Source organism: Lissotriton vulgaris, chromosome 1_2 (assembly GCF_964263255.1).
Source record: "Lissotriton vulgaris chromosome 1_2, aLisVul1.2, whole genome shotgun sequence".
NCBI lineage: Eukaryota > Metazoa > Chordata > Amphibia > Caudata > Salamandridae > Lissotriton > Lissotriton vulgaris.
The window spans coordinates 144,559,878-144,574,887 of NC_141686.1; the positions used below are offsets into that span (position 1 = coordinate 144,559,878).

At 43.0% G+C, this 15,010-nt stretch overlaps 1 protein-coding gene across 1 annotated transcript in view; it reads right to left on the minus strand.

The window, feature by feature from the left end:
- The window catches only part of LOC147734710 (solute carrier family 23 member 1-like), a 338,504-nt gene that overhangs the window by 68,171 nt on the left and 255,323 nt on the right, over positions 1–15,010 (minus strand). The window contains exon 6 of the mRNA XM_086952993.1: positions 1,524–1,644. Within this exon, the coding sequence (XP_086809119.1) occupies positions 1,524–1,644 (121 nt within the window). The remainder of the gene's footprint in view (positions 1–1,523; positions 1,645–15,010) is intronic.

A 15,010-nucleotide genomic window follows, 5' to 3' on the forward strand; every position in this document is an offset into this window, starting at 1 on the left:
CTCAGACCTCAAAGGAAGACAGGGATTGTACAGAGATAAAGATGCAAGTCTCTCTTATTCACTCATAGGCAATGTTTTGCTAATTCTTCATTGGCGGTGCCTATTCTAAAGAGATGCCAAGTACGAATGTGAATGAAGATTAAAATGTAATTGCTCCATACAAATCCTGTCTATTAAAAGTTCTTGTACTTATTTACTAAGCACAGCAAATTCCAGAAAAATTGAGTTTCAATTCATACGGCAGGGGGATCTATGAAAGGGGTGAGGATAGAATGGGAAATTATGTTAAACTTGGAATATTTAAGATGATCTTGCCTCCACTGCCAGTGTATAATAAAGAGTCTTAAAAATCCAGCTATGGATCTGTGTGTGAGAAGGCCCAAGGTGATTTTTTGTTTTCAGGGTTCAATGCTGGGTACACAGATGGAGATCGATGAGGTATAAAGACAATGCTTTGCCTAAATCACTGGGTCTCCACAAGAGGATTCTTGTATCTATTTATAGGTTGTAATTGAGAATTGCAATATTCAGAAAAACCTAAGTTAAGAGATGAAAGACAGTAGCAAAAACAAGTAATACGTTTTAATTAATGTAGATACTTATACCTAATCACTCCCATTACCATCCACAACTTCACATAAGACAGCTGCACATATCACCCTTTTTCGTAACCCTTCCAATAACTGGGTGTAGTCCCATGGCTTTTTGCCTGGGGGTGGGTTATATAAATGTGCATTCTTACAATTCATTTTTTTAATCAGAGTGCTTTCATAAAAGATACAAAGGGTCATAAATTTTTAAGATAAGAAAATATAACAAGTACACAAACGATATATTTAAAAAAAACAGCAGCATCTCTACAATTCAGTTAAAAAAGCTAACAGCTTTTGGCCTGACCTCTATAGCTGCAAACATCAGCCTACATATTCCAAACTTGTTCTAGATCACTATTGTATGCTTTTGGCTATCGTGATTCTGCACTTAATCCTCAAATCAGATCATAGCTTTAGAAGGTCTGTATCCCAATCGATCACTGCTGCCACTGTTTCTTTACCCTGTTAAATATGTGGTCAACTCTAAATAAGGCTCAAAGTCTTGACATTTGCCACATAGCCGAATTGGATTTTTTTCACTTTTACAAATTCAACATTTTTGTTTGTAATAACCGTTCTTAGCACACCCAGCTACAGTTGTATGACGTTATATCATATTCGAAATACTGACCTACAAAATTATTGCATTCAGTACACTGGCTGCCATTACATTGTCAAAGTAAGTATATAATTACAAAATCCAGAAATTAAGTGACTGGTAAAAAATTTTTAGATTGCCTTCTTTATTGAGGCCTAGGAATACTTTCATATGTCAATAGGAAATGAAATTGGCATCAAAGTGTATGTTTTAATCTTTTATAGACCCATGTTGAAGAAAGCCATAACATAGAATACGGTGGCATAGCCAAAATTGTACTATGTAATTGCTGTTCCGTAAAAATGATGTATTTTAACTCAAACGGCACTCACTGGGAAGATCTGAAAGAGGTTGATCATCGAAAAGTGGCATTTCTTAGTTTTGCTATATTTTGGCATGGGCACTGGAACGTTGCGTAGATACTGAGAAAACAAGATGATTAGAAAGGTGGTCCTGAAAAAGAGAACAACACAGATGAAAGGACTGCAAGAATGCACAGTCTCAATGCTTAAAATGGAAGTCATAATGGACTGCCAGGACAACTTCTTCACTCTGTTGGAATTGATTATTTCCTTTATTTTCAGTAACATCAGAAATTAGAAAGATCAAATTAACATGAAATTGAACAAGAAGAGCATTGATCAATTAGGAGTCTCTGACGTGAGAAAATGGGGCATATTGACAATAGAGTGATGTAAATCTAGAATGTTTACAATGTTCCTTCAGTCTCCCCTTACATTTCTCTGCAGATCTGAGGTTTCTAATGTGTGCAGTGCTGTGACCTACTAACCATGTGTCAGATACACCTATTCTATTGAAATGGACAACTCTATTTATGTCCAAGTTGCCTATCACTCTGAAAGGACAACTATCAGTGTGCAGGTCGCCTAAGAAATTGTAAAGAGTAAAGCAATGGTGTACAGAGGCATGTTTCTCCAACCTACAACTAACATATATAATGTTTTTTTCCTTACAGCAATAAGACATGTTTCTGATTTGTGAAATGTAAATATTAAATATGAAACAAGGGTGGGAAGTTTGAATCTACAGTGGAACGACTCAAGCAAGTTCCTGAGCTTGCGGATCTCTGACTGGCTACATTTTCACGGCTTGCCCAACTTAAGGTTTTCTAACTCGAAATAAAGTTAATAAATACGAAAGCAACCATTTTCAGTATGACCAACTGCCTACCAATGAGAAACCAGGAATTCCTCACAAAAAAGGTATACCTTTGTGGGTTAAATAAGTTGGAACTTATGGGTGATCAATAATGGCTCACATCAAGATTGTGGTCTCTCTTGTGTAGTTTAACAATCCAATTCCTCACAATTGGGATCACACATAGAAATCAGACCATGGCAAGGTGATTGAGAAGGATGAGATGGCATGCGAGTATTATTATACCAAAGTCGAGTTCACCATCAAATATTCAATCAAAGAGTGCAATAATTGAATTTCCAAAGTGGTTTGTCATGTAGCACAATCAACTAACTGTGAAGGCCACATGATCGACCTTGTGTTCTCAACATCACCAACAATCCAATGCAAACTACCCAGACCCATGGGCTCAACTGACCACTTTTCAATCACTATCTTCCTGCTCAATACCCTATCAAAAAACCAAGGTCAACGCAAAGCAGAATACCAAACCTTCATATCCTTCCAAACCTTCTCCGTAGACAAAGTGAAGCTTGAACTTATCAGTTACCCTATCAATCCGATGCCCAAAGCAAACACTTTTCTAAACAAACGTTAAAACATTTTTGGAAACCTATGTGAACATCTACACCCCAATTAAAACATGCAAATGCGAGCCAAAGGCTTTAGAACTCTAAAGTCTGTGCTGCCAATAAACAATCCACCTACAGATAGGAAAGAAAATGGAAGAACAAAAGAACTTCCAATGACCTAATGATACTAAAGTCCCCCTGAGCAACACACAGACAGCTCATCATATCAGCCAAAGTACTATACCAACACCATTAATGAAACCACCTACATATGCAAAGTACTTTTCAAGACAATCAAGCGTTGCATCAACCTATTGCCTGCCCACCCATTACTCCACAGAAAAGGACAATGGCAAATTAAAAATACACTGCCTTACCCTAATCCTTCATCAATGCTTTCTCTTAGGAACAATTTATCAGCCCTACTCACCAATCCTCCATCACTCAAGGCATCTTACCTGAAGCCCTTAAGAGCACGCCAGAACCTCCAACTCTTAAAGAAACCTACAATAGACCATGATGATACAGGCTCAATACTCACCTCCCATTCATAGGCAAGATCAGTGAAAAATCAGTCTGTGTTCAACTCAATGATCTAATTAATGCTAACCATATACTGCATGACTACCAGCCTGTCTTCAGCTTATAATACAGCACAGAAACATCTATAAAGACAATGCGCTCCTGACAACAGTGGAAGATGACAGCTGCCTCAACCCAATCAACTATCTAACCCTCATATGCACCCTGGAGCCTTGAATGCACTTCACCAGCAATGTCCATCACTGGTTCTGCTCCTGCCTTTCCAAATGACACTAGTTTGTTCACGCGGACAACTTAAGGTCCCAAAAGATCCTTATTTCATACAAAGCTCCCCAGAGTTCTATGCTGTCCCCTGTCATCTTCAACCTCAACATGGAGCCACTTGGTGCTCCACTCACCAAGCGGCAACATGCAGATGATACACAACTCGACGTGAAAGCCTCTTTTGCTTCAGACATACAATGCCTCAGTCACTGCTTGCACATACTCCTAACCTGGGTGTCCAGCACCAACTCGAAGCTCAGCCTACCCAAGACAGACTTCCTATTATTTAGCAAGATTAACAAACAAGAAATAGTAAAAACCTGGCTCAATGACTTGAAGTTTACAGATTTGAACACCAAGTTTCACTGAATGGAAGTGATCTGGATACATTCTAGACACCACCCTCACCCCCAAGAAAACATTGCCAAAAAACAAAGATCTGTATTGGGATTGATGCACAGCTGTGTTATTGATTGGTTTCCTTAGTATTTCATAAGTTAAGAGGCTGCTGTTGGGTGATGCTCTCCGTGCCGTGGCGTCTTTGAATAACAAACTGAATGTGTAGCCAATGAGTCATTGGCTACATCCCCTCCAGGCACACTAATATTGGTTCCTCTTAAATGAAGACTCCAACCATTTCTTAAATCTATGCTTTTATTGGTTATTCATTTGTTTTTTTGCGATTATTCTCATCGTAATCCTTCTTTAATCATGTTCACATAATTTTTAAACATAATCCACTCCTCCGTGACACGGAAGTAATTTGTGGTTGCCGGCAACATCAGGATATAGACGCTGCAGGCGGCTTGATCCGCCGCGCAAATCTAACGAACAGACGGCGCGGATGAACCGGGAATACCAGAACCCAGGTTAGTTACATGTACCCATCATTGGGACATAGAGCCTAACTCGCGTTAATACGAACGGTTAGAATAACGAATACTCTTTTCGTTTTCAACAGCATTTGAAGCCCCATAGCCAGCGGCTTACATGTAAGAGTGCTACCTTAGTATTATTATTTTACCGGCACGACTTGCGGGCACGGGTCACAATGCACTTAACACTGGTCAACACGAGCACTATTATGATATTCTGCATGGTTTATACTGTATCATTTGATATTATTTGTGATATTAGATGTGATTATGACTACAGATTGTGATCATAGTTATACTTTACGTTTCCAACAGATTTTTCTCCCTGAGGAAGGGCAAATAATGCCCGAAATGCATTGGAGCTCTAAAAGCAAAATGTATCCAGGAGTGGATTATGTTTAAAAATTATGTGAACACGATTAAAGAAGGTTTACGATGAGAATAATCGCAAAAAAACAAATGAATAACCAATAAAAGCATAGAATTAAGAAATGGTTGGAGTCTTCATTTAGGAGGAACCAATATTAGTGTGCCTGGAGGGGATGTAGCCAATGACTCATTGGCTACACATTCAGATTGTTTTTCAAAAAACAAAGATGCCTGGTTCCAACTCTTTCCTCTAAGAAAGTAAATCAGTTTTTTACAGAAAGTGAAGTGACTGCAGTACTGCTATTCAGGCACTTGGATGCTTTTATCTGAATGGGAATAATGTCCTGCTCCATGGCCTCCTACTCACCACACTGCCATCACTTAAGGGCATCCTAAATAGGCCAGCAAATCTCATCCAGGGCCTAAAGAAATAGTATCATATCCTTCCAATTGTGACGGACCTCTGTTGCCACCCCTTGTTGGCCAGCAACAACTTCTAAACCAGCTACATCATTTACAAAGCCATCATGACTAACACCTGCGCTTATCTTGCAGACAAGCTCACCCTCTCTGGTAGCTGTCAGCACTCTTGCTCGCAAAAGAATCATCCGACTGCAGACTAAGATGTGTAAAAAAGTTAAAAAACAAAACAGCAGGCTTTTTCCATCTAAGCACCCAAGATTGGGATACAACATCCTTGCATCCACCATGACCCTCTCAACTTTGCTCCAATTTAAGAAAGAGTTGAAGATGCACCTATTTAATGAACACTACATCATATTAATAGTCCACAGACCAGCTACTGCAGCTATCACTCGTTAACTTAAAGCTTGTCTTATCTTCACTGCCTCTTGGCTAGGTTGTGCTACAGAAATGCCACATACAAGTCCTTAAATAATATTGTATTGCAGTTGATCAGTTGAAGGGTAGGTTTTAACTTATTCCATTAATTGATGAATGTGTATGAAACGTTACAACTTTTTTAGTTTATTAACTAAGCATAGGAAGTTCCGCCATTTAGTCTCTATTTGAAAGCAGTATTCGCCCAAAAAGTTGCACAATTTTTTAACCTATGGTGAACATGATATCTAGCAGTTTGGAGTCGGAGATCTTTTTCCTAACTCACCTGCCTGATCCTTGCCTATGTCACTTAACAGTGTTTTAATTTGAACTTTGGGCATCAGTTCATGGCTAACATTTATTATAGCCTTATGCAATTTTAAGAAATTCTCGAATCCCTTGTTGGGGATTAAGAATTATTTCTTGAGATCAGCAGAGGGTTTGCGGCAACAGTTGTTTATATAGATAACAAACCTGTGCTGTCCCTATGTTTCACCTTGGAACAGTTCAATGAAGGTACATTTGTCTACACATTTTTATTCAGCCAAATAGAATTTTTGTATCAGGTGTTCCAGGCCAAGGAACACATTAAAATAACGGATCAGCAACTATTTGCTGGAAACCATTTTTAACTATTGGTGAAACTCATATATTCGTGAGTTAATTGCCTTCAGGAGGGCTCATTGCATACCCCTGCAAATCTATCGCCCACTCATTGTTGCTTCAGCCCATGTTTACCATCCAGCAGCAGTGGTGCTGCACCATAGAAAACCTTTTGTAATGCATCCATTATCTATAGAACTACAGACATGATAGAAATACTTTAATCTGCATTGCATAAGCTACAACGTAGCATTTCTTCTACAGTGCCATAGAAATAAAAGTAAGCGTATGTTCTCTAATTCAGATAATAGTATTTGACATGTCCAGAATAATGACATTCATTTGTAAAGCACACTTTCAAATAAGTATTTTCTTGGTAAAAGTGAGGAAAGTGTTTTTTATATTGTGTGGTTGTGCTACCTCACTGTGGAATAAAGACACAATTCTGTATCAGATCCAGTCAGGTTAGTTTGTAAAATCTTAACTCAGTCCTAAGTAGCAGTGGCTCAGAGCAGTCAGACATTATCAAAGGAACAAGTGTAAAACATTAAGAAATACTAAAACAGTTGAATACGAAGAAAACACAACACAATAATAATCTGACAACAATTTATAAAAATGAGTTCTATTTTTGTCTTTACATAGACACCTCAGTGCCAATTATCCACTGGAAGCTGCCAGAGCTATGAATGTTTGAAGAAACAATGAATTACAGCTTTTAACTCAATGCACTAAATCAATTAGATATACAGTGAATCATCGTTTAGGGTTAGCCACAACAAGTAACTTGAAAACAGCTATAATAGCACTCTAGCGGGGTCCAACTCTGATAATGAGCAGGTCTCAGGGTTCAGTCAGGACCAGGTCAATAGTTACCTTGAAGTTTAAGCAGTCTCCAGTCCGGTTGGATATCCCATGGGTGAACTGCTATAGACGTCAATAGAGTGGTCCTGATGCATGGGATGCAGGATGCTAAAGATGCTCAGGATGCTGAGCTGGTGTCGCGAGGCTTCTTGTAGCCACCCTTGGGTCCATGAGCGGGTGACTTTGGCCTCTGTGGTCAATGTCCCACAAAGTCTGGGTGAAATCCAGCACAAACCATTTGCCCTTGTCAACTGGTACCCAGTTACAGCAAAACCAGAAGTTCTCTTTAACTCACAATAACGTCTGTGCCAATTGACTAAGATGCACTCAGATGACTCTCCTGGGTTCATCATACTTGGGTGTGACTTTTGAACGTTGGGATACTGTCTCCCAGGCTGCACCTCGTCATTCAGCAGCAGTCAGACCTTTGGTGCAGGGCTCTCAGAGGAGCAGGCCTCCCTGCTATTATGGGCACATGTCTATTACAGGAAGTCAGCCAAAATACTCTTGGAGTCACCTTCTCTGTCTGGGGCTCTGGAATAACTTTCCGCTGTGTGGGACACCACAGGCACAGTCATTTCTTTGCTAGCCTGAGTTTCAGCAGGTGCAGTTCAGCTTTGGAGAAGCCTTTCTTTGCTGGGTTCAGGGAATAGTAGGGCAGTCCTCTCTCCATGACAGATGTGATTTCAGTTCTATGTGCCAGGGGTACCGCTTTTATGCCCACGACAAGCCTCGAGGATGTGGTGTCCAACTAGCCAATGGGCTGCCAGGTCCACCCCCACCAACATGAAGACATGCTGCAAGTTCAAGTTCAAGTTCGGGCATTTGTATAGCGCACTGCTCACCCAGAGGGTCTCAAGGCGCTTGGGAAAGGGGTTCATTATTTGTCGAATAGCCAGGTTTTAAGTTCTTTTCTGAAGGAGATGTGGTTTTGAATAAGTCGGAGGTGAGTGGGGAGTGAGTTCCAGGTCTTGGCAGCAAGGAAGGAGAAGGATCTGCCACCCATGGTGGATTTTCGGATGCGCGGGACAGCGGCGAGGGCTTGATTGGACGATCTTAGTTGGTGGGTGGGTTTGTAGAAGGACAGTCGAGTGTTGAGGCATTCGGGTCCTAGATTGTAAAGGGCCTTGTGTGCGTGGGTAAGAAGGCGGAATGTAATTCTTTTGTTGACGGGAAGCCAGTGGAGGTCTTTTAGGTGTCCGGTGATGTGATCTTGGCGAGGAATGTCTAATATGAGTCTCGCTGATGCGTTTTGGATGCGTTGTAGTTTTTTCTGTAATTTTGCTGTGATTCCGGCGTATAGTGTGTTACCATAATCCAGTCGACTCGTGACCAGTGCGTGGGTGACAGTTTTTCTTGTCTCGAGGGGGATCCAACAGAAGATCTTTTTGAGAATGCGAAGTACGTTGAAGCAGGAGGATGAGACTGCGTTGACTTGTCTGGACATCGAGAGAGATGAGTCTAGGATAAAGCCAAGGTTACGTGCATGGTCTGTGGGTGTGGGTGCTGTACCCAGGGCGGAAGGCCACCAAGAGTCGTCCCAGGCAGAGAGGGAAGATCCTAGGATGAGCACCTCCGTTTTGTCTGAGTTGAGTTTAAGGCGGCTATGTTTCATCCATTCGGCTACTTCTTTCATGCCTTCGTGAAGATTGTTTTTGGCGGTGTTAGGGTCTTTGGTGAGGGAAAGGATTAACTGGGTGTCGTCGGCGTAAGAGGTGATGTTAAGGTTGTGATGACGCGCAATGGAGGCGAGTGGACTCATGTAAACGTTGAAGAGGGTGGGACTGAGTGAAGATCCTTGTGGTATGCCACAGATGACTTCAGTGGCCTCAGAGTTGAATGGGGGAAGTCGGACTCTTTGAGTTCTCCCAGCGAGGAATGAGGTGATCCAGTCCAAGGCTTTTCCTTGTATGCCGATGCTGCTGAGGCGTTGTATAAGGGTGCTGTGGCAGACTGTGTCGAAAACGGCGGAGAGGTCGAGTAGAATGAGGGCCACTGTTTCACCGTTGTCCAGTAGTGTTCGGATGTCGTCAGTCGCTGCAATGAGGGCGGTTTCGGTGCTGTGTCTGGCTCGAAACCCGGATTGAGATGGATCGAGGGAGTTGTTGGATTCAAGGAAGGCGGCGAGCTGGCTGTTGACGGCTTTCTCTATGACTTTGGCCGGGAATGGGAGGAGGGATATGGGTCGGTAGTTTTTGAGTTCCGAGGGGTCTGCTGTGGGTTTCTTCAGAAGGGCGCTGAGTTCGGCGTGTTTCCAGCTATCTGGAAAAGTGGCGGAGTTGAACGAGCAGTTGATGACATCTCGGAGATGGGGTGCGATGATGGAGTCCGCTTTGTTGAAGATGTGCTGGGGGCAGGGGTCGGTTGGCGAGCCAGAGTGGATGGAGTTCATTAGGCGGATGGTGTCTTCAGTGGTGATTGGGTTCCAGGCGCTAAGGTTGTTAGTTGGCGGAGTAGGATCTGAGGGGGGTGGGGAGGGTTGAACGCTGGGAGTATTCTCGAAGCTGTTGTGAATGTCGCCAATTTTGTTGTAGAAGAAGGAGAATAACGCATCGCAGAGGTCTTGGGAGGGAGTGATGTCGTTAGATGCTGCGGTGGGGTTGGTGAGTTCTTTGACGATGTTGAAAAGTTCCTTGCTGTTGTGATTGTTGTTGTCGAGACGATCCTTGAATGCTGATTTCTTTGCGGATCGAATCAGTTGGTGGTGTTTGTGGGTGGCTGCTTTGAGGGTGGACATGTTTTCGGTGGTTGGGTTTTTTCTCCATGTTTTCTCCAGGGTGCGGCATAGCTTCTTGGATTTTTAAGGTCATCATTGAACCAGTGAGCCTTTTTGCTGGCTGATTTGATCTGGTGCTTTTTCAAGGGTGCTAATTCGTCAGCACTGTGGGCGATCCATTGCTTGAGATTGGTGGCCGCTTGGTTTGGGTCTGATGAGAGGGTAGGAGGGTTTTGGTTGAGTGATGTGAGGAGTTGTCCGGAGGTGATTTTGTTCCAGTTTCTTCGAGGAATAGGTTGTGGGCGGTTGTGGGTCAGGGTGGTTTTGTAGCTGAAGTGGACACAACTGTGGTCCGTCCAGTGGAGAGCTGTGGTCTGATCGAAGGAGATGTGCTTGCTGGAGGTGAAGATGGGGTCGAGCGTGTGTCCGGCTACATGGGTGGGGGTGTCAACAAGTTGTTTGAGTCCGAGATTGGCCAGGTTGTCCAGAAGGGTGGTGGTGTTGCTGTCGTGTTTGTTTTCAAGGTGGTAGTTGAAGTCTCCTAAAAGAATGTAGTTCTCGGAGGCGAGGGCATGTGGGCTGACGAAGTCCGTGATGTCATCGCTGAATTGAGTGCGGGTACCTGGAGGCCTGTAGATGAGGGTGCCTCTAAGTGTGGTCCTAGGGTCGGTGTGGATCTGAAAGTGGAGATGTTCGGCGGATGCAAGATTATCGTCAGAGCTGGTCGTGATTTTGATGGTAGTCTTATGAATGATGGCGATGCCACCTCTTGTTTGATTGGTGCGGTCTTTACGGGTAATCTTGTAACCGTCCGGTATGGCTATGGCGATGTCGGGTGCTGATGATGTGTTCATCCATGTTTCAGTAAGGAAGGCGATGTCCGGTGATGCAGTGTCGAGTAGGTCCCAGAGTTCCGTAGTGTGTCTGTGGACCGAGCGGGTGTTAAGCAGGATGCACTTCAGGCGGTTAGAGTCGGAGCTGTGTATGGAGGAAGGGGATTTGGTGAGGGTCCTGAAGCAGTTGAACTTGCAGGAGAGGCAGGCGAATGGGCCGTGGGTACGTCCTGGGGTGACTTCGCAGCATTGTGGTGCGCGTCCGGGGTTGAGGGCGAGGAGAGTTGCGGCATCATATGTGATTCTAGTGGGCTGGGTGCGACGGGGACCAGGGAGACAGGCGCTGAGCGCGGTCCAGGCGCGGACGGGCGCAGACGGGCTTACCTTTGGCGCACCTTCGGCGCGGCAGCAGCGCGTGGACGCTGCACGTTGGTTCATCTGCTTTAAATGGAGAGTGGAGGGGGGCGGAGCGTGGGAGGGGCAGCTGGGAGGCGGGAGCTGGGAGGAGACACGGGCTCACACAAGTAAACACTCCACAAAATGGCAGCCCGGTACCTGAATCGAAACTGGGGCACAGCCGGAGTGCGACTCAAGGTACATAAATTGCCAAAACACTATTCAGGCTCTATTCAATTCCCCGCAATGCAAGGCCAATGTGCAAAGATATAACAACACAAGCTAATGATACCAGGCGCTGAATGCGCTCTATCAGGGCAAGCAGGCAGCAGGCAAAGAAATAAATGCAAAACGATACCAGGCGCTGCGTTCACTTCAAATGCGCTCAGTCAGGGCAAGCAGGCAGCAGGAAGCAAAGCGTCTGTTGGGAGGCAGAGAGCAGGGGGAGCGACCGCTATGGAGGGAGTCCAGACGGCTGCAAAGTATGGCATCTAGCTATCCCATAATGCTCTACTCTGCCCACTTCAAACATGGCAGAAACCTTCTCCTGGTGTGTGGAGATATCTCGCCCAACCCAGAGGTGTAGCTAACTGGGAGCTACATGCCCTTGGAAAAAACAGGTTGACAACGATTTCTCCCTGTACGAGATGCCAGCCTATCTGCTAAAACAAAAGAGTAGCCCCTCACACATGTGACTACAATTTACCCTTCAAAGGCAGCTTTCCCTTTGAAACTCTCCTTTTGGGCTCGCACCCAAATTGGCTATCCTGCCAGGAGGAAGTGATGCCTCTACTCTCTGCAGATCCTTGGTTTTACTTCCTGAGAGTCGTTCTAAACTCTCTCCGGTGGGAGGGGGTCAAAAGGCTGTCTCGAGGACTTCAACTTGTTTGCAACCGTAACTGGGTACTGGACAACTATGGGAAGCAAATTGGCAACTTTCTAAAGTTGTCATTTGTACAAAGTTACATTAAATCCGACTTCAGCACCAAGTTGGGTTTATTGCAACAAATATGATGCCTTGAAGTGTCATATTTAGTAGTCCCAGTTGGACATGTACAAGTTGCCAAAACACATATCTATCTTTTTGATATAATGTGCCCTGCCTTTAAGGCTCTGTAGGCCTGCCTTAGGGCTGGCTTATAAATATTAAAAAGGACGGTTTGAACTTTGTAATTGGTTTAAAAAACGCCCTGCTTGTCTGCAATGGGAGACATGCTTTGCTTTGTCACACTTGTGGTGGCACATACGTGCTGCAGTCCATGAGGGACACTTAACGTACAGCGCAGCTCTAGGTACTCCTGGAACTATATACTAAGGACATGTATGTAAGTTAATTTATTCCAATTGTGGTTTAATCAATTAGACATACACATTTTAAGGGTCAGAGCACTGGCACAGAGGCCTGTTTGGCAGGACTCAGTGCACCTAAACAGTTGTAAAGCCAGCACCAAAACACAGAGATGATCATGCAAAAAAGAGGCATTTAGTTACAGTGAACTATATCCTAGGTTTATTATGGTTTGAAACTCAATAGTACTCATTTTATCAACCTTGAGGAAAATAGGCTGAGTGGAGCAACCAGGATCTCTGGCAAAGCAGCTCCAATTTGCCTTTAAAATAGTCCAAAAGCAATTAAAAGGTCATTCTACCGGCCACATTCTCAATATCGTAACTGCCAAATTTTTGCCATCATTGACATACGGTTCCGAACTACTGGCAACCCGGGACGCTACAGCGTTAAATCTCGCCCAATCTAGGCTGTTCAAAACTCTTTTTTCAATTCCGAGACACATCTCGCAAGCCCAAATTCGTCTGGAGTACGGTCTCACTAACCAGCTCCCAGCAAGACAAGGAGCACTCGTTAAATATTATTGGCGCATGAGGGAGGCAGAAGAGGAATCCCTGGCCCACCTTTGCTGGTTAGAAGTTGAAAAACAGGCCGGGCAACCAGACTCAATATACAAGATCTTGAGGCAAGCGCTGGAGGCATTAAAACTAGATGAATCTTGGCGTCTGCCCATGACATATTCTGCCTTCAAACTGCTAACCAAGAAAGCAGTCAAACAATTATCACTATTCATGGACAAAGCAGCAGTGGCTGGCAAAAGCCATGCCTGGATCGTCTTGCCGTCATATACCCACCTAAAACCACAGGATTATTTGAAAGAATGCTTTAGGGACCACTATAAAAGGAAACTAAGCCTTCTAAGGTTGGGCTGCTTCTCGTCCAAAGACCTCACTCCCAAATGGCAACGGCAATGGGCAACTCCCGATTGCCGCCTATGTGGCAACGGTGCAGAGTCTTTACTGCACCTCATATGTATATGCCCGGCACTCCAAAATCTAAGAAAATCGCTCCTTCGATCTCCCTTAAGAGAAGCCCAGGTGAGAACTTGCAGGGCGGCGGTGATAAGATGCCTAAGCGGTTCTTGGATAGAACTATCATGCAGAACCTTAACATTTTTGAACCTTGCCGCCATAGAGCTGGAAAAAAAAGGCACCATCTGAAGAGGTTCCTGGACAATAGGTCAGGCTTTGGCAGACCACAGACTCTTCCTCCCTTCTTTCCAATGGTTGCTTTTACGCAGCACGAGTTAATGATAACGAGCCTCTTGTTTGAATAACCATTATTCTTTTATACTTTTTTTTCTCTTCTTAGACCTTTTTTTTTTTTCTGCTACTTTTTCAGAGCATGTTATTAATTTTCAACTCGACTCAAAATTTATTCTGTGTTGTTTTTATGATGTAAATATCTCTTGCATGGTGGTAAGTCCACCCTTTTATGATTTGTTTTAAATCAAATAAAGAATTATTATTCTGGCTATTGAGTCAAATATCCCTTTAGTGTACACATTCGTTCAATGAGCCATCATATAGAAAAATTGATATAATAGGATGGCTACTTTTATTTAATTATTTTCACACCAGACACAATGGGCCCGATTCACAGAAATAACTTAAGACAAAGTCCTAAACTTACTACTTTTGGTATTCACAGAAGTTAGGATTTTGTCTTAAGTTTGTCTTAAGACAGACTTAAGACAGACTTAAGACAAAATCCTAACTTAAGTTTGTCTTAAGTCTGTCTTAAGTTTATCTTAAGACAAACTTAAGACAAAATCCTAACTTCTGTGAATACCAAAAGTAGTAAGTTTAGGATTTTGTCTTAAGTTAGTTATGTGAATCGGGCCCATTATAAGTACTTCCTTCAGGGATGAAAGGAATGGAAATCCCATTATGTATCACTCACTTGTGGCAGCATGGCAGTGGGAACTTAGCTCAGGCCATCGTCTGTTGAGGTCACTCAGAACCGATTGGTGAAAAACTTCTTTGTTATTTAATATTTCCGATCTCTAACTCTATACATAGTTGTAATCAAAATTCTTTCCCTCTTAGGTAGCATCCTACATTAGCATCCTGTAGCCTTCAGGGTCTAGTCATGTGGGACAGGCTTACATGGTCAGTGCACTGATTTATCTTTAATCAACCAGATTAATCTTTATTCAGTTCAGAAAACAAACCAATAAAAAGATAAAATCATGAATTAAATATGTCAGATGAAAAAAACATCAAGTATGAATTTTACCTCTGTACAATAAACTACAATAATGACAAGTTCTTACTCTAATTAGAAGGAAATTCATTACTAAATAACATTCTTTTCAATAATACCAAATACATGTGCCTAAGAAATAATTGATTTAAGAATTTCCTGCAAACCAAGTAGGCAGAGAGTCTATTTATTGCAAGTATATGAGAGCCAGTCTACATTGTTGGAAACTAATT